At 37.8% G+C, this 22,825-nt stretch overlaps 2 protein-coding genes across 10 annotated transcripts in view; one reads left to right on the top strand and one right to left on the bottom strand.

Moving 5' to 3' along the window:
- Window positions 1-2,754, top strand: part of KANSL1L (KAT8 regulatory NSL complex subunit 1 like) — a 146,622-nt gene extending 143,868 nt beyond the window's left edge. For all 5 annotated transcript variants that reach the window (XM_010354928.2, XM_010354925.2, XM_030916042.1 and 2 more), the window contains 2 exons: window positions 891-1,059; window positions 1,924-2,754. In XM_010354928.2, coding sequence (XP_010353230.1) covers window positions 891-1,059; window positions 1,924-2,154 — 400 coding nt within the window. In that variant the 3' untranslated portion in view covers window positions 2,155-2,754. The remainder of the gene's footprint in view (window positions 1-890; window positions 1,060-1,923) is intronic.
- RPE (ribulose-5-phosphate-3-epimerase) lies at window positions 495-22,210 on the bottom strand. Of its 5 annotated transcripts, XM_030916043.1 has the most exons (7): window positions 21,990-22,160; window positions 15,026-15,105; window positions 8,980-9,119; window positions 8,841-8,887; window positions 8,458-8,599; window positions 7,531-7,617; window positions 495-5,397 (listed from the first exon to the last, which is right to left on the bottom strand). In XM_030916043.1, exons 1-7 carry the CDS (start codon window positions 22,109-22,111, stop codon window positions 5,275-5,277), a joined length of 741 nt encoding a protein of 246 aa, XP_030771903.1. In that variant the 5' UTR covers window positions 22,112-22,160; the 3' UTR covers window positions 495-5,274. The 5 variants fall into 5 exon arrangements, with proteins under 5 accessions (XP_030771903.1, XP_010353231.1, XP_010353232.1 ...); XM_010354929.2 differs by lacking the exon at window positions 8,841-8,887 and having other exon boundaries at window positions 2,828-5,397; window positions 8,458-8,592; window positions 21,990-22,210; XM_010354930.2 differs by lacking the exon at window positions 8,841-8,887 and having other exon boundaries at window positions 2,828-5,397; window positions 8,458-8,592; window positions 22,001-22,210.
- Between the last annotated feature and the right edge of the window lie 615 nt (window positions 22,211-22,825).

Raw genomic sequence — 22,825 nt, 5'->3', positions numbered from 1 at the left:
ATTTAAAACCCCAAACCATAGAATTCATGTGAAATGAACAAAACCTCTCCATGAGTTTTCGGTGAGACCACTAAAAAGGAAACCATGATGTTGTAACATCAGCTATTTGTGCACCAGAAGTAAAATACTACACAGAATGAGCTTGTATTCAAAATATATTTGAGCTAATTCTATAATGATGAAATGAGTTTCTGTATTTCACTGTTTCTTACGTTGTCAGCCTCAGGAATAGATTTAACTAACAAATAATGTGAAAATTCTCTGTATATATGAAGTAGTTCATTTCAATCTACTTTAATAATGGACCTCACACTGGGGACTGGAGTTTAGGTAATCCATTTTAACATCACTACTTCCAAAATATGTTTTTCTTTAAAAAATAAAAAATTTCTCAAGAAACCTGTTTAGTCTAAAATGCAAAAAAGCCTAAAATACTTTTAGAAACACAAATGAGCTTTGAGGGAAGGGGAAGTAAATCAGACATAATTATTATGTGAGAAAATACCTGCTATTTTATATTTATTATATATTTGATCATTTTTAAAAGATCCAAAACTCAAAAAGCAAGATTGTGTGAAGTCTGGTAGTCGTTTTAGTTAAGGAGTATCTTTTGTTTAATTAGTCAGACAAAAGACAAAAACAAACCAAATAAACAACAAGAACACCCCTCCCCCTATTGTAATTCAGTAAAATATTTCATAAAGTACTATTTCATCCTCTGAGTACGAAAGTAATAAATAGCACCAGAGGAATTTTTAAAAATCTTTGGGCAAAACTGTTTAAAGTTACCAAGTTAACTTGACTCAGTGATACCTTGGTTGTCCATAAATTTTGAGGTCCAAGACCTCAAAAAATAACGAATAATTGTGTTTTCCTGATTTTCTTGCTAGAGCTTACAGTAAAAATGTTGAAGGACATGACTTGCTTTTGAAAGAATACCCTAATAACTTTAGTAGCAGTCAGCAATGTGCTGCTGCAAGTCCTCCTGAGCTTCCTTCAGAGAACCAGGATCTGTGTGCATATGGCTTACCTTCTTTAAAGCAAAGCCAAGAAACCAAGGTAAGTGCAATATATATGATTAAACTTCCCATTTCTTGCCTTTTAACTACTTGTTTGTAGAAACTACTTGAAAAAATTAATTTTCTTTATTACATCATTACATAACAAATTCAATAAGATAGTTAGGTAGAGAAGATCTGTATTCCAGCATTTTATGTCCACTACTAACTACAGTCACTTTGTGTAACAAGTCAATGTGAACTTCCAAGTACTCATTCATCTATTAGAGAATGGAGGTACTATCAAAGTTTCATTACAAAACAAACCTGATTAATGAAGAATAGCACCTGCTATATGGCCAAAGTTAGCTGCTATTTCTTTCTCCTCATATCTTAAGATTTTTACATGCCTCACCCCAGACCCAGTTCCTACCTTAAAGGTACTGCTTTCTAACACTGCATCCGTAAAATTCTTACACCTTTCTTCATAAATAGACACTGAAAAAGAACTAGATCTAGAATGGAATGGAGATTACAGAATTAATAGGCAAGTTGCAGAAAGCTCAGGAAAGAAAAAGTTAATAGGTACCTTTAATAATGAAAATGAAGACATTGTAGAAGTATATCAAACCTGAGAACACTTTCCCAAAGTGCTCTTAGGTTGGAAATGAAGACCACTGCCTGTGGCAGCATTTCCTCTTCTTGGCAGAGGCAAAGTAAAGAAATAAATACCAAAAGTCACTCAAGAATTCTCAGTATATTCCCTTTTGAGTTGCTATTTAAGTTGAAATGAAAATTTGTACATTTATGTGCTAAAAGAACAGAACAATAATTATTACAATATAGACATGTACAGATTACTTGTTAGATGAATTTAAACAAAACAAATTAGTTGAAACTTAACTGAAAATGTTTCCCCTTTCAGTCTTTGTGGTGGGAACGACGGGCTTTTCCACTGAAGGGTGAAGACATGGCAGCCTTATTATGTGAAGATGAAAAAAAGGATCAGGTTGAATGGTCAAGCACAGCTTTCCATGGTGAAATCTTCGGTACCAGTGTACCAGAGAATGGCCACCATCCAAAAAAGCAGTCAGATGGAATGGAAGAATACAAAACCTTTGATCTAGAACTTACTAATGTTAAAAAAAATAGGTGACAGGGAACAGGTTAAGAAAACTATGTAAATGTAGGAAAGATGGGAGGAAATAAAGCACTGTTCAGGATCCCCCATCCCCTCCAGAATAAGCGCATGTTCTGCATGTATTAATCTTTTATGCTGTTTATGAAACAGGCAAGATAAGTCTGTTTTTCCTTCTGGAACCACCAGGGTAACCAGGTTTTCATCTACATACAAGTGGTAGTCATTTGTGTTTATCATGCAACTTACAAACACCAAGATATTAATTGCTGTAACTTGATGTCAAATCACCTTACTGGGTAATTTTTAAGACTATGTACCCACACCATACATATATACACATATATACACATACATACAAACCTGTGCGCCAAGTGACAGCTATTTTTTTATATACATGGTAATTCATTAAAATTGCCTTAATAATATATTAGAATATACAAATATGTGTGTATAAAACATACACACACACATCCCCCTATGTAGTTTCTGAAACACTGGCAATGACCCACTCCCCTTGGAAATGCATGTATGAACTACCCTATGAAACATAAGCTGCAGTATAGATAAAACACAGGTTTCCACTGATAAAAGACATCTGAACATCCTGAATATAGAGATTAAGTTTTTTGTTGTTTTTTTGTTCAACATGTTTAACCAACAGTAGAAGTTATTTACAGAAATTTATATACCAGATAACACAAAACTCCTTTATTCAAAATCATTGATACCTTTGGACACAGGCTACTTTCTGTTTACTCCTAACAAAATAAAGCAAGCAAATTTGAGTTAAATATTGGTGCAGTTTAATACTATCACATCTCTGAAAACTCAATTTGAGTTTTACCAATTAATGTGTCTCATGAAGACACCAATTTAAAATGAGCCACAAACAGTGAAGTCCTATCAGTATAAAATTTGAAAAAAAAAAAAAGATTGTATTTCTAGATTAGCAAGAAATTAGTAATTCTGGCTGATTTCTATTTCTAGCTAATTTGGTCATTCTTTGCCATAGCTTACTCTATTCAAATAAACATATATTCTTGCTTGCATCCTAGATTGGGAATTAAACATTTTCAAAAAACAAAGCTTCAATATTTGGATACTAAAGAGTATATATGAAAGAAAATTCCTTTTGAAGCTATAAAACCATTTTTTCTATGTGAAAGTTGAGAACAATTTATATACATCACTTTTTGTCATGTAAAAAGGTTATTCAAGTTGTACTACCCACATAACTGAAAATATTGGCCATTTGGCCTAATCTGTGAGATTTGACACTAAGTTTTTGTTAGAGATTGGAAATTATACTAGTCCTTTTAAGGGGTAAAAAAATCTAAATTCAATACTGACAAACTTTGCTTGTAGTTTTACTGTACATTTATTTTTAAAGAAAAATAAAACAAAAGCCAGACAAACCCAAGTTGTCCAGGCAGATGAACTCAAATCTTTGTCACATCTGATATTATAATCTTCTATATGTTTTTTAATTAAAGTTATTTCTATATACCTTGTGTTGCTTGTTATTAAATGCGACCTATTCGTGGCACAAAGCTTTCCTAAGCTGAAATTAAAAACAAACATTAACAAATTTTTACCTTGTAATGCAGGAAGAAACCCAAGCAAGCTCTAGTCTAAGCTTAACTGTTAGCATTCTTACTTTTTGAACCTTATTTCTCAAAACTTATAGTAGCCTCAAGAAGTCTATTGATACTGGTCCTGATATTTCTTGCCATATTTATAACACAGCAAGAGTATTTACAGGAATGAAATAGCTGACACATATTTTTAGACTCTCTATAATTCAGAACAGTTATAAATATTTAGTTTATGGATTGACTCTGCATCCTGTCATCTTTTCGCCTACCTGATCTTTCTTGGAATAAAATAATATATCCTTGGGGTCAAGATCCATAGTTCCAGAATATTCTCAGCCATCTGGTTCTGCTACAGTGTAAAATTAGACTGGAAATAAGACAATGTTAAGTAAAAAGCTTTTTACCTAACCGACCTCCCAAGGGCTCCATCTGTAAAAGTACAGACCAGAAATTCTACCACTTCCCAGATCCTTTCAGGGTACCATCCTACTACTGAGCATTAATTTCTTCATTTTTTAAATGGGGACAAAATATCTGCTTTATTATTGCCACTTACTTATAGAGGTGATTTACAGATTTAATGAGAATATATCAAAGTACTTTATAACTCACGAAATATAAACTTATATAATGCTATCTACTTTGTATTGAGCATATTCTAAATTCTGGGACTAGTACTGGAAACTTTAGGTATACAGTGTTACCTCTTAATTCTCAACACAACCCCACAGTTGTTATAATTACATTTAATGTATAAATGAGTTAGGAGAAACGCAAAAAAGATTAGGTGATTTGTTAAAGGTCCAGCTAGAAAGGGGCGGTCAGAATTCAACCCAATATTACTTCCAGAGGTTTTACTTTTTCCCTTCTACTCAGAGCTAACACAACAGCATTATTTAACGTCCTTAAGAATGGTGGGGAGGAATCACTGAATAACCTGCTTTGACAAAACACCCTGAAAAAATCTATGCTTGTATTTTAGAACCCCTGGGTTTCATACATTGTTTTTATAGTTTTCACACATCAAGTGTAAGGTTAAAAGTGATAGATTTTAAGAACCAAGAATATGGTATGCCATCCCACCCAAACTTATAAACAAATCACAAATAACATGAAATAGAAAAAAACCATAAAGACTTCCTTTGCTTTTGGAAAACAGCTGAGAAACAACAAAATTCTTTTCAGAAGTACAGACAAAATTTGTTTTTGTAGTGTAGTCAATATGCCCTCCTTAAGCATTAAGACACTTTTCTGTTTGTAACCTTAATACAGCCGTATTTTTACTCTTTATAAAAATCAAGTCTCTCAATAAAAACAGTATCTTACTCACTAATCATTAAGCTGCATTACTAAAAATGTAGTTATACACACCAATTTCTAACCTCTTAGAATATTCTGCACAATCAGTTTTAATCACTGGAATGAATAACTGCTCAAAAAAGCAGTGCAGCTTCAATTGCATTATGATTTGGTAGTCAATATTCCTGTTTTCCAGTAAAAGAGAGATTTCATGAACAGAAACATTGGGCTCCTTATGGTTTCATCGATCAAGAGAACGTTTCTGAGCAGCTTCTGAGCAAACATTTCTTAATAGGTTGATCACAGATCTGGGGTCTTCACTCCTCATAATAGCACTGCCAGACACAATCATGTTAGCTCCTGCCTGGAAGAAGTAAACAGTTAGGTTATGCCTCAGAGGAAAATGGAGAAAAACCTAAAACAGAATTCCTGGACTAGAGTGTCTACCCTTGCATCTGTCAACATTTCAATCATATGAGAGCCACTTTGAGATTAAGCAGATTTAAGCAATCTAGTTCAATAAGAAAAACTTAAAATGTTCACAAATGAGGATGTGAGATTATTTTTAAATGTGTCTAAGAAATCATTGACCTTTCTGGTAAACCAACTCTTAATAATCTACATGGTATCTTTACTACTCTTTAGATAAGGTTTAAAAGCCTTTACTCCTCAAGCCCACTAAGGTTTTTCCCAATATGCACCAATGCTTCTATTAGTTACTAAAAAAAAAAAAAAAAAAAAAAAAAAAACTTTTATTCTTAATTTGTGAGTGTTCCTGAAAGGACAATTATTGCTAAAATGTGAAATTATCCATAAACTACGGCAAAATTAAAGTGATTGCTCATTTTTATGTCAAAAAATGGAATGAATGTCTCTCTTTATACTTAAGTCATTGCATTCCAGAATGGTTTTGAAGTGGCTTTAAAAAAGTTTTTAACATATGTTTAAATATGGAAGCAAAGAAATGAAAAAAGAAAAGCTAAAAAATTGGGTCCAAATTTAACTCTGAGCTTCCTAGGATTTGATTTGAGGATGGAAACCCAATCTGTTTTGTGATTCGCTGCTAGAACAAAGAGGGAGAAGTGGGAGAACCACAGGCTGAGGAAAATTTTTCCAGACAGTGTCACTTTATGTATGAGCATTTCTAACAATATTCCTCATAGAAATTATAAAGGTGAGTTTTATAGGGTTAACACTGCAAATATCTCTTCAGTTAACCCATTTATGCCTAGTGTTCCATTACTGGAATGCTAAGCTTGTGGGAGTTCTTCATATCCTGCTGTTTAAGATCATCACCAAGGTCTGATTTTTCACAAAAAAATTTGGCAACCTCTGGCATAAAAGCAGGAGTAGTATATTGGCAAAGCACAGTTTGTACAAAGCAATTCCACAAGCAGTCAAAAGGATATGAGCTCAGTCATCATCTGCCCAGCCCCTCCTGCATAAGTATTTACTACTGTCAAGCTTTTGATGGGTCTATATCAAGCAGAAAAGTGTGACAGTTATACAAGAACCTGGAAGTAGATACACCACACTGTGAAAGAAAAGCAGGTCATGTGAGTTTTATTTTAATCACTTGTGGTGCTACCAGGAGGGCTGGCATCCTCAGGAGCCTGACTATGCTAGATTAGCTATCTGAAAAAAAAGTTAAAAAAAAGTTTTTATTTGTATACAGATAGCCAAAGAGGTATACAGAGACAGCCAAAGGGGTATCAGGCCTAAATTTTAATCAAAAATGGTTCTAGCAAGTTCTTACAAGGAACAACTAAGTAATATATAGGTTCTAAAGAATAATGTAATAATTAGGTCAATTAGATTTCTCTACTTTCATCCCCCTTGGAGAGGAGGTATCTTTTAATTCCCTATTTTGGAAAAATTTCTCACTTCCAAGGCCCTGGAACTTAATGATCTTCCAAAGGGCTGAAATTCAACATATTATTTTTTAAAAAAGAACTTTCTTCAGCCTTCCTGAGACAACCAGGATTTACTATTTAACAATTTATGTGATTTTAGAATATCCACTTATGGGCCAGCCTCAGTGGCTCACATCTGTAATCCCAACACTTTGGGAGGCCGAGGCAGGCAGATCACTTGAGGTCAGGAGTTCGAGACCAGCCTGGCCAACATGGTGAAACGCTGTCTCTACTAAAAATAAAAAAAATTAGCCAGGCACAGTGGCAGGTACCTGTAATCCCAGCTACTCAGGAGGCTGAGGCAGGATCGCTTGAACCCTGGAGGCAGAGATTGCAGTGAGCAGAGATCACACGACTGCACTCCAACCTGGGCCACAAAGACAGACCGTCTCAGAAAAAGAAAAAAAAAAAAAAAATTCACTTATGCTGTTTATTTTCCTAGTTGCACATGTGAACAAAAAATACTTTTCCAAGAAAGAAAGTCAACTTAGGAACCATAGAGGGAATCGCTGGCCCATGAGACAATGTCCTGGAGACATACTTGACAGGAAATTGGTCTAGTCAGAGTTGAAGAGCAATCTCACCTCTGCACACTTATGGACAGTGTCAGGACCTACTCCACCATCGACCTCTATATCCAAAGATGGGAACTGGGTCCTCAACCAGTGAACCTAGATATATACATGAGGAATAAGTAACTCCTAAAGTGGATATGTTGGTGGGGGTGGGGGGGTAGACAACCAAATAAACAAAAAAATCCAACAGCCAAAATTAGCAATTAAAACTCCCAACTGTCTCACACAATAACTATACCAATACAACATATTACTGGGGAATACTTGGTTTTTAATAGCAGGCTTTGTTCTATTTGGCAAACAGCAATCTGTAATGTCTTTACAGAGACTGTGTGTCATGGAAAGAAGAGAGACAAATCCTCAATAGTCAATGACAACTTCCAAGAGATTTAAAAGTTACAGAGATAACAATTTCAAAAGAAAATTTCAAGACTCCTAGGCGTGGTGACTGACGCCTCTAATCCCAGCACTTTGGCAGACCAAGCCTGGAGGATAGCTTAAGCCCAGGAGTTCAAGACCAGCCTGGGTACACAGTGAGACCTCCCCTCTATTAAAATATGTAAGAATTAGCTGGGCATGGTGGTGTGCACCTGTAGTCCCAGCTACTCAGGGTGCTGAGGCAGGAGGATCTCTTGAGTCCACGAGGTCGAGGCTGCAATGAACCCTAATTGCATCACTGCATTCCAGCCCAGGTGACAGAGCAAGACTTTGTCTCAAAGAAAGAGAAAATTTCAAGATAAAGATGTAATACTTCTCTGATTTCCAAATCAGAAATCTATTACAGCATCTATTATATACTGTATTAGAATGATCTGGAAGCATCCCCATCTCCCCCCTTCAGAACACGTTATGCCTAAATATATAAGCCTTTCAATAAATGCTTACTGAATGAACACACGGTAACAGCCTCACCCCAAAATCAAATACTTCTTTTACCTTTGGCATCATATCTTCCATGAATTTCTGCCCTCCAAACCCCGGTTCCACCGTCATAACCAAGGCCATATCTATTTGATTAGCCCATGGTGCCAAATACTCAACTGAGGTTCCTGGTTTGATGGCAAGGCCAACCTGTAACAGACACAAATATGCTATATCACACTGACATTTACAATTCCCTCTGTATTACATTATTGTGGCATAGCAGGCCCAGTAGAAATATCTGTTCTTATTTTTCAAAAGTTAACAAGACTATTAAATGTAAGTATTTCCAACAAGCAGTAGCTTTCAGAAAATATTAGTGGAATATATAAATGCTATTTGACAAAGAAGTTAAATCCTGGCATCATAGCTGAAGAACAGCTGCTTAAGTAGGCAATGGACCCTGACTGTGCCACTGCAATTCAGCCTGGACGACAGAGCAAGACTCTGTCTCAAAAAAAGAGAAAATTTCCTGTTTCCAGCAAATCTTCCCAACTGAGAGTGAATGTTACAAAACACTCATCACTGGTTTCTTACCTTCATTCCATTCTCCCGAATATCTTTAATCAAAGCCCCTGGGTTCTCAGTAGCCTCGAGATGAAAGGTGTACTGATTGGCTCCTGCTACAGCCATTGGCTTTACCCACTGTTCTGGCTTGGACACCATCATGTGCATGTCTAGAAAGAAAAGACACTTCAAAATATTACTGAAAAATACCTGGTTCATGCTATTGGAAGCCAATCTGTATGCAGTTTTTGCCACTTCGGATATGAACTCTTTGGGCATCACACAAATCATTATTTCCATAGTTATAATTCAGTATAGGTAGTTTCCTCTTATTTTGAAGACAAGGATTTATTTAAATTCATTTACAAAAACCCTTTTCCCACAAAAACCATACAGTGCTGTATATAAAAAGTTAACATCTAAAAATCAGGAAATCTAGGTCCAGGTCCAGGAAATGCCACTCTACGAAACTTAAAGAATATGTCATATTATCCGTACAGACTAGTTTCCTCTAGGAAGATTAAGTGATTCTTTTCATTTCTTCTTTCAATTTATTGAGCAATTACTGTACTATTAATTATTCTAGGTCCTAGGGTTAGAGCAAAAACACGAAACTCTCCTGTCACAGGGATTACATTCTTAATGGGACAAACAATAAACAAAATAAGGAAGTAAAATGCACACTAGGTAGGCAGTTAATATGGCTGGTGTGCCTGGGGAAGGAGATACACCAGTCAGAGGTCAGGGAAGCACGTGGTGAGGAAAAACCCTATGGCATTCTGCAGGCCATTGGGAGAAACCACCACAGTGAAGTGACAAGATACTATCCACCGAGGAAGCTACGATAGCAATAACCCAGGTGAAAAATGATGGCAGCAATTCAGGATGGATGTGTTCTGAAATAAGAGCAAAGACAGCTGTGGATGGATGAGATGTGGAGGGCGAGAAGATCCTCCATGGATAGACAGATGAGAGGAAAATAAAATGGCATCAAGGATTTTGGACTTATTAACTAGAAGAATGGAACTGCCATTAATTGAGAGGCAAAAGACTACAAGAACAAATTTAGGGGGAAGGATATGTTGACTAAAAGAAACCTGATATTCATCCTAATGCTAAAGCTTGATCCATATAAACATATAAGGTGAAAATGGGCATGGCATGCTTAAAGATCTTGACTTAAAACATAATGCATTTCATGAGAAGGAGAGGATAGCTTAAAACAAGCTAAACCAAGAAATAACACTGTGAAGAATCCTGTGTTTGATAAATGGTAGTGAGGAGAGGTTTTGAGTTTTTTATTTTGCTAGAGGAAGCACATTTCTGATACAGCCAAGCTATACTTAAGAAAAAAAAATTCTAACATTCCAGAACAATTATGAAATACAGCAAAGCCTTTAAAAAAAAAGTCAGAAAAAGAGAGTATAAAGCTTGACGAATAAAGTCAAGATTAACATTTGTATTTCTAATCCACCAAAAGTAATTGTATGAGAACTTTTTTTTTTTTTGTTTAAAATAGAGAAGAAGTTTCGCTTAACTCCTGGCCACAAGTGATCCTCTCATGTTGGCTTCCCAAAGTGCAGGGATCATAGGCATGGGCCACCACACCCGGCCTAAATTAGAACATATTTTAACAGGTAAAACTTTATTTTTTAAAAAAGGTATTAAATCTGGTGTTTCTTATTCTTTGAATTATAAACAAGGAAAATTCAAGCTGGTTGAAAATACCTACTCTATTCATTCCGTAAGTTACCAGACTGCTAGCTATGTCATCCTTACTCAATCTCTAACATCCAGTAACCACTAGCAACCCTCAATGGAGAATTTCTATGGTGTTCAGGGAGTCAGTAGTTCAGCAAATCTGTGTACAGTTAACATTAGATCAGCAATTCTCAAACATTCTATTATCATTCTATTATCTATTACAATCATAATCTATTATTCATAAAATTGGTCAACAATATGCTGATTAAAAAGAATCTAAGTGCTATTAAATTCTAAGTTACATTAAAAAAAAATTCACTATATATGGCTAGGTGTGGTGGCTCAAGCCTGTAATCCTAGCACTTTGGGAGGCCAAGGCAAGTGGATTGCTTGAGCCCAGGAGTTCACACTCTTAAAAATTAATAAGGACCCCAAGAAACTTCTGTTGATATGGGTTATATTTATAGATATTTAATGTATAAGAAATTGAAACTAAGACATTTTAAAGCATGTAATTTTTGGCAGGTACGGTGGCTCACACCTATAATCTTAGGAGGCTGAGGAGGGAGGATGGCTTGAGCCCAGTTTGAGACCATCCTGGGCAACGTAGTAAGACTCCTTCTCAACAACAACAGAATAATTAGCTAGGCATGGTAGTGTGATCCTGCAGTCCCAGCTAGTAGAGGGGAGGAGTGAGGTGGGAGGGCTGCTTGAGCCCAGGAAGACTGAGGCTTCAATGAGGTATGAAGGCTACAACTGCACTCTAGCCTGGGCGACAGAGCAAGACTGTCTCAAAAAAGATAACTCTATTACACATTAATTAAGAGTGGTATTGTTTGTTTTACATGTTTGCAAGTCTTCGGTGTCTGGCTTAATAGAAGACACCTATATTCTCACATCTGTTTCGTATCCAATCTGTTGTAACACAGATGTTCTATGACTTACAATGGGGTTACATCCCAATTAACTCATCCTGAATTGAAAATACTGTTATGTCTAACTGCATTTAATATACCTAACATACCAAACGTCATAGCTTAGCCTAGCCTACCTTAAATGTGCTGAGTGGTCATTTTATAAAGGTGAGCTGCAATGTGCACTCTGTAAACCCTATCAATAAGCTTTTCAATCTTTGGTACATTAAAACCCATTGTTTGTCTTGTATTTTGAATGGGTATTAAGTACTGATTTACTGAGTTACACACATCTTACAAATAGTGACAGATTTCATTCCATAGTACCCCAAAATTACATTTGTTAAAATAACTACAGATCTCATCAGAAAAGCTTGTTAACTGTTGGGACGCTATCAAATCCACAGTGGTAAGATACACAAGTTCTTCAAAATTCTAATTTTGGGAACAAAAACTGACAAGGTATCTTTCCTTGAAGACTCAGCCTCATTAACTTTTTTAAAAAGTCATTAAAATAGCCAGGTCTGAAAAACCATAGTTCATCTGTCAGTTGCTCTTTCAAAAAAACATAGTGTTCTGGAGGAAAGCAGCTAGTTCAGATCATACCTCTATGGTACAAGTAGTTTTCCTTGAGAAAACCATTATGTTCCAATATGCAGCAATGCAGCACAAGTGCTTTATAAGCACTTCCTACTTTGTCACACAAAATGTTAAAAAGGCATGTATTCAAGGACCAAGATTTATTAATTTGTACTGCTTCATCAAGGATATTTATTGCAAATGCATGATGATGAATATAACAATTCCTGATATAGTCCCTGCCTTGAGTTGGTTAAGGCACAAGCAAACTAACTCATCAATGTTTTTGTACCATCAGTAGAAATAATGGCAAATAATTTCCTAGTGTTATGAAAATAGTTTTGATATACTCTCACGGATGACCTGCAAGGGTCTTAAGGAATTGTGTGAGTCCTTATACAAAGTACTTGAGGATCATTGATTTAGACAATAACAGGAACAGACTTTTCCCTATCACTTTATTTCTTAGACATTTATTTCTACTCAATATGAAAACTGAAGAGTTAAGAATGTTAGCGTTACATATACAACACAACATGTAATCTTGGTCCTAGAATACATTCATGTATCAATTATCCAACAACCAAAATCCAAGAATTAAACAAATGTTTCTTAATATAAAAAACAAAGGTAGCTGGGCCCAGTGACTTACACCTACAATCACAACACTTTGGGAGGCCAAAGCAGGAGGATGGCTTAAGCCCAAGTGTTCAAGATCAGCCTGGGCAATACAGGGAGATCCCATCTTTACAAAAAGTAAAAAAATAAAAATAAAAATAAAAATAGCCAGGTGTGGTGGCACACACCTGTAGTCCTAGCTATAGTTGCGGCGGGAGGACTGCTTGAGCCCAGGAGTTCAAGGATGCAGCGAGCTATGATTGTATCACTGTACTCCTGCCTGGGTAATAGACGGAGTCTGTCTCTTAAAGCAACAACAACAACAACAACAGAAAGCCAAAAACCAAAAAACAAGGGTCATAAAACCCAAACATTAAAGTAAATGGAGTTCATTTATCTTTCAGACAAAATTCTAGAAATATTAATTAGCAAGTTTATCAACAAATTAAAAACAACAAGAAAAAGCAGATTGTGTGTGGTGGCAGCAACACAGGATTGTTAAAAGGAAAGGCACTGACAGGAAATGATATAGACAAGAGTATGGTGTGACAATGGGAGCCCAAATAAAAGGGAGCAAAAAGGAAAAAAAAAGAAAGCATTAAAAAAATTCACACAAGAAAGCCAGAAGTGAGGATTCTGGCCATTGATTGTACAGTGGAAGCAAACAATGCTATGTATTTCATCCACCTCTCATGGTCATGAGAACAACCTTAATTCATAGGAAAAGTCATGGTATCTGCTATATAAGCTAACTGTGGCTTAAGAAAAAGTTTAGATAATCAGAGGACTATATCCCATTATCTGGAAATTTCAAAATGGTGAACATATTGGTGGAACATTGTTTCCTCATGCCACATAAATGAGGTAATAATGTACATTTTCTTTGGTGTACTCAAAGTAGATGGATCCTATGCAGAGGCTGAAGACTGTATCCAACTGAATTTTCTGTGATATTGGAAACGTCCCATAGCTGCACTGCACAATATGTGACTGCTGAAGACTTGCAATGCGATTAATGTGAATAAGAAACTGAATTTTTAAGTTTATGTAATTTAATTAAAAAAAAAAAATTTTTTTTTGACATGTAGTCTCACACTGTCACTCAGGCTGGAGTGCAGTGGAATGATCTCAGCTCACTACAATCTCCACCTCCCAGGTTCAAGAGCTTCTCATGCCTCAGCCTCCTGAGTAGCTGGGATTACAGGAGTGCGCCACCATGCCTGGCTAATTTTTGTATTTTTAGTAGAGACGGGGTTTCACCATGTTGGCCATTCTGGTCATGAACTTAAGTTTATTTAATTTTAGTAGCTACATGTGGCTTATGACTACCATAGTGAACAGCACAGAGTCCTTCATAAAACTGGTCAACAATATGCTGATTAAAAAGAATCTAAGTTCTACTAAATTCTAAGTTACATTTAAAAAACTATTTAGGCTAGGCGTGGTGGCTCAAGTCTGTAATCTTAGCATTTTGGGAGGCCAAGGCAGGTGGATTGCTTGAGCCCAGGAGTTTGAGACTAGCCTGGGCAACATGGCAAAACTCAGTCTCTTTTTTTAAAAAAAGAAAAAAAATAAATAACACTACTTAAAAAAAGTGTACAATTTCTCATGTTTAAGAGATCTGACAGGTGAGACATTGCTAACTTAATATAAATCACTTGTAGGCCACTAAGTAATCTTAAAAATCTTAATTTACATTGTACTATGACATTGGAGTGAATATTTAGGCACCACTTGTAGAAAGCTCCAATTTGCACAAAACAAATGGCTTCTGGACCATAAATCAACTGATTCATAAACTCATTTAACAATTACACTGAGCCCTGATCATGTCTATGCTTAGCTTGAGGAAAACCACAGTAAATAAAGTGGATTCAATCCCTGCCCTCAGAGTTTACAGTCTAATAAAAGTCATCGCAGATCAAAGGAAGTTCTCAGAGGAAAATCAACAGGTGATAAGATAATTGGATAAAGGTTAACTTGGGAGAGGGCGCTCAAAAAGGCCTCTCTGAGGAACTGACAAATGACTTGAGGCCCAAAGATGTGGCAGCCAGCCAAGCTACTACCTTTCCACGCAGATGAGCCAAGGCCCAGAGGCAGGAAGAAGTTTGGCTTGTTACTGGAGTCAGGCCAATGAAGACCCAGCATAGGGAAGTTGGGGAAAGGGTGCCAGATGAACTTGGAAGTTAAAAAAATCAACCATCCAGTTTTCCTTTACTTGAGCAACACATCCAGCTTCAGATGGTATAACACCCACTTACCAAAGAAAGGGTCCTGGCCTAGCTGCTTTCGAAGGCTTTCTACCACAGGGTGACCAAAGGTGATGTTGGGAACAAAATGCCTACAAGACAAACAAAATCTACTCTGAAAATGTTTTCAATTCAGTTTCTGTATCTCTCTCAATATGAATTCTGACACGGGTTGAGGGGATTGTGTGCAATGTTTTTCAATTTAATACTTAATCATCAGTATTAAATAATACTAAAAATACTGGGTCATTTTGGTTTTACTAGGTAATGTCTTGACATTTCAACAAATCATGTCACATATATTTTCATAATGATTTGACTCTGTAATTCATAACCCATGACAGGTAGAAATGGAGAGATGACAAAATCAGAAACCCTCAGGCTTTATGACTTGCCCAAGTCACACACTAGTTAGTAAGTTCTGGACTCTTAACATTGATCTGAATCCTAGTCTGTCTCAGGAGGCCTGTGGCTACTTCTAATCACTTCTATCACAGGGCATTAAATGACAGTTTCTTTGAACTTTCTTAAAGATGACTAATAAAGAAACGTGATGTGTTTATTAATAATGACCACCTTTCACTGAGGGTTTACTACATGCCAAGCATTGTAACTTACTTCACTTCATCTTCACGACAGCCTTATAGAGTAGATGCTATTATTATCCCCTTTGAAGAGCACAAGATAAATAAAATCCTTAAGTAACTCAGTTAATAATTTGTGAAGTGGATTCAAATTAAGTCTACCAGCTGGGTGCAGTGGCTCATTCCTGTAACCCCAATACTTTAGGAGGCTGAGGCAGGCAGATCACTTGAGGTCAGGAGTTCAAACCAGCCTGGCCAACGTAGTGAAACCCTGTCTCTACTAAAAATACAAAAATTAGCTGGGAGTGGTGGCATGCACCTGTAATCCCAGCTACTCAGCAGGCTGAGGCAGGAGAATCGTTTGAACCTGGAAGACGGAGAGTGCAGTGAGCCAAGATTGTGCCACTGTATTCCAGCCTGGGCGACAAAGCGAGACTTATCTCAAAAACAAAAACAAAAACAAATCAAGTCTACCAGACCCACGGTACTTATCCTTTACCTTACTCCAGTTAATCTTTTTGTTCTATCACTAGTTCACTTAAATATTTAACAAAACCAGGGCCAGGCACAGTGGCTCACACCTGTAATCCCAGCACTTTGGGAGAATGAGGTGGGCGGATCACAAGGGCAGGTGTTCAAGACCAGCCTGGCCAACATGGTGAAACTCCATCTCTACTAAAAATATAAAAATTTGCTGGGCATGGTGGCGTGCATCTGTAATCCCAGACACTCGGGAGGCTGAGGCAGGAGAATCGCTTGTACCCAGGAGGTGGAGATTGCAGTGAGCCGAGATTGCGCCACTGCGTTCCAGCCTGGGCAACAGAACAAGACTCCATCTCAAAAAATAAAAAATAAAAACAATAATAATAATAATAAAATCTCCTATATGCAAGTACCATACTAGGTGCTTCAGAATACTATTTTGTAAAGAAATATGCTCCAGTTCCTGTTTTTCCTAGGAGCTTACCATCTCACTGGCAAGAGATGACAGAGATTGACAGCTAATGACTCACCAGAATTCACAACCCTACTGCTATCGTATAGTTGTCAGTGGGATATCAACTGAGTCAAACCTTCTTTCTCATGCCTAGTTCCCTTTACATTCAAGCGACCCATGTGACTTTACATCCCAGTTCCCAGTTCCCTTTACATCTAAGTGGCTTATGTGACTAACTCTCACCACCGGACTGTGAGTACAAGTAATGTGTGTCACTGCAGAGTCCGGTAGGTTAAGGAGAATTCCTTTCCTATTGCCACTTTACCTTTCTGCCAACAAAGCCCTTACAGAATGGAAGAGACACAGAATGGAAGAACACTCACACTGAACTCTTACATGAAGGAGAAACTAGAACTAAGCTACTGAAATCTGGGCTTTGTTAAAGCAGCAGGTATTATCCTATATGAGGATTACAAGAAAAGCTATACAATAACAGGCAGGTAACATGTCATTATAGACAAAATATACATAAAATAAGAGCAAGTATTAGAGAACATTAAGAAAGAAGTTCATGAGATTTACAAAATAGGATTTATAAACATGGGAAAAGAAACAAACCCTGAAAATGAAGCAAAAGCAGAAACAAGCAAGTTATAGTCAAAGACGTGGAGAGTGGTATTGACCAACTTTGGCCAGTGTAAAAAAAAAGATGGGAGGTGGGTAGTAGCACATTAAAGGCATCAAAGGCCAAGCTCATTGTCTGGATTTTTGTCCTGCTGGAAATATGAAGTAAGATCTTAGAGCAAGAAATATTAATAAATAAGACAGAATGGGAAAAACATTACAAGACAGTGGGTAGTTGCAACTGCCACTTGGTAAGCGGCAAGGAACACTAAGAATGACAAGACAGGCAAAACTGATCGGATCTGTTAAATGATTAGGTGTGTGGGAGGGGAGTTAAAATACAAACTATGTTTAAGGTCTTACAGTTAAGATGACAGGTAGAATGAGTGTTAATAAAAACCAAACTTATACATGAACCACACACAATTCTAAAGACTTTCTATATATTAAATCATTAAAACCTCACAACAACCCTATGAGGTGGGTACTTTTATTAACTGTATTTTACAGATGAGGAACAGAGGCCCAAGGTCACACAACCAGTAAGCACTGGGGGCAGGAGTTACACATAGGCACCATGGCTACCAAGTCCAGGCTCTTAACTACTATGCTCATCTGTCCCTATAACAACAACTAACAAAACAAACGGGGAACAAGTCTAGCGGAGAAGAGACTGAAGAGAGAGAGGTAAGGATTCAGGACACATCGGAGAGGGACAGGTAAGGTGGAGGGGTACAGACACTTTCACTCATTACACCTTGGTCTTTGGAGGTTTAATTTCTATCATTAAAAAAGTGATTCTACCATTTGCCTGAGCAATGATTGTCAGGGCTGTGGATAAGATGTTATGTGTTTACTTAAAACTTGAAATAAGGGTCAAAGAAGCAGGCAGTAAGGCCTATTGAATGTTTTACAACTCTGGAATTAAAGATCTGAATTTCACATACTGTTCTTTTATTATGCTGTGTAGTCTGGGAAATAGTTTTGTTGTCTTAACAGTAGGTTTCATTTATCATGAAAATAAAAGCATAACATCCACCTCTTGAGTAAACACGAGAACCAAAAAAAAAAAAAATACACTTCTACTTTTTTGGGAAAACCTAAACAAAACGTATAAAAATACTATCCCCACAGTTATGTGACTTAATTTGTGCTTTTGAAAATCAATTAAATGCTAGGTTCACAAAGTATACTGGAAGAACAAAAATGCAACAGTAGTCTCAAAAAAACCCAAAGGCTATGCTGAGCCATAACAAAAAAGGGCTACAATCCTAAGCATGAAGTCAGGGTGTCCCAAATTTACCAAACAGTAACGATGAGAGCAGTTCTAATGTATTTACAGTCTCTACCTCAGCCTACTGACTCCAAAGAGGACCAGGAATCTGACTTTTTAACAAATGCCAGAGGGAGTTAACAGACCAGCTTGGAAAACACTTAATTATTTCACTTTAATGGAGAGAAACTTCATTAAAAATTATGCTTCATCATTATCTTATTCTGCCTCTTTTTCCTTTATTTTCTGGAGTCAGTTAACTGTGAAAGAAATAAAATACAATAAAAAGGTATTCCTTTCTCCCAGGGACTCACTGGAATTACACTATAATTTTTTGTAATACAACCAAACAATTTGCTCTCTCACATTCCATCATCACTCCTAAGCTTTACTTACATAATTCTAACACAATCTACTGCAGACAGATCAAGCCATTTACCCTATCTCCTAACAAGGCAAAGATGGTAAGAGGAGGATTAGAGTCGCTATAAAAGGTACAGGACTGTAACTAGAAAACAATCTTCCTGTGAATCAGGAATCACAAACTCAAATGCTGCTGGGGGTTAGTAGATAACATCAAAGAGCAAAACAGAGCAGATAGGGAAAGGCGTCAAATGAAGTACATTCCGGGTGACTAAAGGTGACGCTGCCCCTGTCAGCTCCAGCGCGTGTCACCTTGTAAGACTGAGGACCCAGTGCTGGAAGTCTTTGTTTTTTTGTTTGTTTTTTTCCCCCAAAAGTGAGAAATGCAGCGAAAGTCAGAAATGTGAAATCGTCCCAGTTTTAAATCCTGGTAGCTAATTTAGAAGTTAGTTTGCTAATTTAGAAATTCTTTGCTCTGTTCCCATGGTTAGGATGAACACATTCTAGTCACTGTCCTGTCATGATGTATTTTTGTGTTTTCTAGTTTTTTTTTTCCCCAGAGAATCCATTTGTCCTTTGTTTCACATATCCAATCATGCCAGTGCTCCATCTTCCACAGTACTCCCCAAACCGGTTTCTGACTTTCTAAATGAAGAAATTCAGTTGTAATCAGGGGAGAAATTGGAGGTCTTGGTGGGGAGGAGACTAGAAAACAACAAGCACATCCAAAGTGTAATGTTGGATGAGATTTTTAAAAGGGGCCAGGAAAAAAAACCACGAAGGCAGTCCTGGGAGGGAAGGGACATTGTGGCTGCACTTTCATAGCCCTAGCCTAGTAGACACCACAGCACATCACGTAGGGGCCCTGGCACCAGCTCTGCCAGCCTCTGCTGAATCTGGTGAGACATCAGGGAAGAAGCTGAACCTCCCTACACTGGTTTCCTTCTTTGCAAAAGGGGAATAAAAACAGCTCTTAACTCAGAAAGTAGAGAAGATTAAAAGAGAAATAATTAAAAATTGTGTATGCAGAATTCAGTTTTTCCAAACCAAAGTACCTCCTGCCAAAGGGAAAGAGCAATAAATAAAAAACAAATACTTATTTTTTATTTTTTTGTTTCCAAAACTCTGATCCATAGTAAATACTTTATCTTATTGAGCTCAGTCTGCCATAGAGCTGTGAGGGGACAAAAGTGACTCCTGAGAGACTCCTCCTATTATGATTAAGTCATTCATTCATTCAGCCAATGATAACTAAGCTCCTTATGGTGCTTTTCCAGCAAAGAACACATAGGTGAGCAAAAAGAAAAAAAACTTGGCTTTCAGGAAGCTTATAGGGGAGCAGGAGAGACATGAAATAAGTTAACAACAATAAGTATACAGTTAACAAAAATAAGTATACAAATTATTAGTTGCTTTTTTGAGGCCAAAGAATGTCTTAATCATTCCCTGTAAGCCTAGGACCCACAGGAAGCATTTAATTTGAGACAACACAAGTTGCTGCATTGCTTCCAACCCTGGCTCCACTATTTTCTAGTTACGAGACCACTGTCAGATGATTTAACCTCTCTGTGCCCAACTCCTCGCTGTCAAATGCTGGTGGTAATAACATCAATTTCAAACGGCTGGGTGAGTTAATTCACACACAAAAAACGCCAGAACAGAAATAGTCAAGTGCTCATAAACACTGCTATTATGGTTATCATTAATCCTGACTGGTGAACTGAAACAATTACTTTCACCAACCATTAACTTACTCAAACACAGTTTAATTAAAACCAAATTGCTTTCTGTGTCAAACAGATTCACAAATATATATGTAGCTTATTCCATCCTGGGACCCTTCAGGTGTTTACTCTGGCATAAAAATGTAGCTACTTATCTTTGAGGTACACACTCAGGATATTACCTGTGACAGTTTAAGGCTTTCAAACAAAGGTGTCAAAAATGAAGTAAATAAGTACAATTACATATAATGGCCAACTAAAGGCCAACCTTTGTGAGAGATAATATTTACTAAACTTCTTACACATTTGGACTATTCTTAGTACTCTACGGTCAAAGTTCTGTCATTATCAGTTGGGTGGACTCCTAAGGTAACTGGGTAAAATGCAAAAGAGAAACAATACATTTAACCACATAGAGCAATGGAAGATAAAACTCTTCAAAGTCAGATTAACATTAAAAAGAAAAGGAAATCATCACCTTTTGAAAATAACACCAATTTGCAAATTGAATGAGGAAACACAGAGTTTTTACCTATTTAAAATAAATTTATTTTTCCATCCCCACTCAAGATATGATTTTTATAGTCAGTTAACAGTGGGGCTCAGAGAACTACTTCGCAAACCCAGGAAGGGCGAAGCTGCAAGTCTGTCACAATCTTCTGTAATCTTGAGGGAGTCTTACTATTTTCTGTGGGGTTGTTTCCTCATTCTATCACCAACTTCAGAAACTAATATCCTGATTCCAAACAATATTATGTGCTGTATCTACAGTGCTTAAAAATTACTTACAAAAAACTGACCTCCCTGAAGAGCAGGGTGCCTGAAGAGAAAATAGGAAATCAGACTTTTAATAATGATGTAACTAACAATTACAGAGAACTTAATATACGCCAGGCACTGTAAACCTTACATGTACTCGCTCATTTCATCTTCCAAAGATGCCTAAGCGGTAGGTTCTATTAGTAGTTCCATTTTTCAAATTATGAAACTGAAGCTCAATGAGGTTAGTGGCTTGTCCAAGGTAACCCAGCAAGTGGCAGAACTCGGGAACCTCGCTGCAGGTGCCAACTTTAATCGTTACAGAAGTCTGTCTCCCCAGCTTTGCCACTAACTAGCTACATGAGCTTGGGCAAGTCATGCTTCTCCCCTTGGGCCTCAGTTTCTATAGCTGAAAGTGAAGAAACGTCCTAAAGATTTAGGTCGCTTCCGGGTCCTAAGTGATGGAAGACTACACGTTACGTGGGGGGGAGGGGAGGAATTGAGGTTTGGGATCCGGCCGCAACCCAGGACGCCGCGACAGTTCTGCTCCTGCCAGAGCCTCCAGGGTTCCTACCCAACTCCCCTTCTAGCATCGCGTTCAGAGTGAGGCGCTCGGTGGCACAGGGACGCGGTACATCCAACAGGCACTCAATAAAGGTGCGCTGATCCCGCCCCCCGCGCGGCAAGCCCGACCGGAGCCCGGAGGAGTTACCCGTCCATTACATCCAGGTGCAGATAATCGGCCCCAGAGTCTAGCATCCGGAGGCACTCGGCCCCTAAATTGGCCAGGTCGCTGTTGAGGATGGAAGGGCCAATCTTGCAGCCCGACGCCATACCGCTGGCTCCCCAAAGCAAGTTACCCCACGAGTACCCCGGCAAGACTAGAGCGTCACTCCGATTGGGCGGTCAGTTTTTGCCCCGCCCCTTCTCCGTACAGGCTTCCGGACTGTACCGGAAGCAGCGATTCTGCGGTGAGGAAGTTCCGCTTCCTCCTGGCGTGAGGCGGTCCCTGCCGTCCGCCTGGGGCGGGGCGTGACACATGGGTGTTGTCTTCCTAGTTCTGACCTTCTTATGCGGTTTGGATTTTAAAGTCCTCGCAGTACTCAAGGAGTTTCTTAACTTTTTTTCGCTTTGCTTCCCCTGCAGTTCCTTCTCCTCGGCTCTTGACTTCACATCACTTTTTGTTTCTCCACCCTTTGCATATGCGTTCCTTTCCTCTCCAGCGCCTATGCTGGCCCTTTAAAACAACAATTAAAAACCTTCTTCCCTCGTATTTCTCTTAGAGCTCTTCTTTTGAGCTGGAGGAACCCTGGCTCTGCCAGATACTAGCTGGATGACCTGGCAAGTCACTTCTTACTTAAGTTTTCTCATCTGTAAAGACAGTGCCCAGCTTTAGGGTTGTATTAAATGAGTGAAGCCAGGTAATGCGTGCAGCAGGATGCCTGGTGCTCAGTACAAAATGGTAGTTATTATTACCCTCTTTTTCTGCCTCTGCACTTCCTCCTTCTTGTCTTTTTTGTTTTTCCCTCTGTTGAGGCTCAGAAAATA

Source organism: Rhinopithecus roxellana, chromosome 14, assembly GCF_007565055.1.
Source record: "Rhinopithecus roxellana isolate Shanxi Qingling chromosome 14, ASM756505v1, whole genome shotgun sequence".
NCBI lineage: Eukaryota > Metazoa > Chordata > Mammalia > Primates > Cercopithecidae > Rhinopithecus > Rhinopithecus roxellana.
This window is presented reverse-complemented; position numbering and strand designations above follow the sequence as displayed.

What these genes read in the sequence shown, in the direction of transcription:
- RPE (XM_030916043.1), bottom strand. Translation starts at nt 22,111, where the DNA reads ATGGCGTCGGGCTGCAAGATTGGCCCTTCCATCCTCAACAGCGACCTG. An exon ending in TTCGGGAGAATGGAATGAAG is followed by an intron (nt 8,888 to 8,979) that starts GTAAGAAACCAG and finishes TTTGAGACAGAG; the next exon opens with TCTTGCTCTGTCGTCCAGGC. An exon ending in CTGTCCATAAGTGTGCAGAG is followed by an intron (nt 5,398 to 7,530) that starts GTGAGATTGCTC and finishes TACTTCTTCCAG; the next exon opens with GCAGGAGCTAACATGATTGT.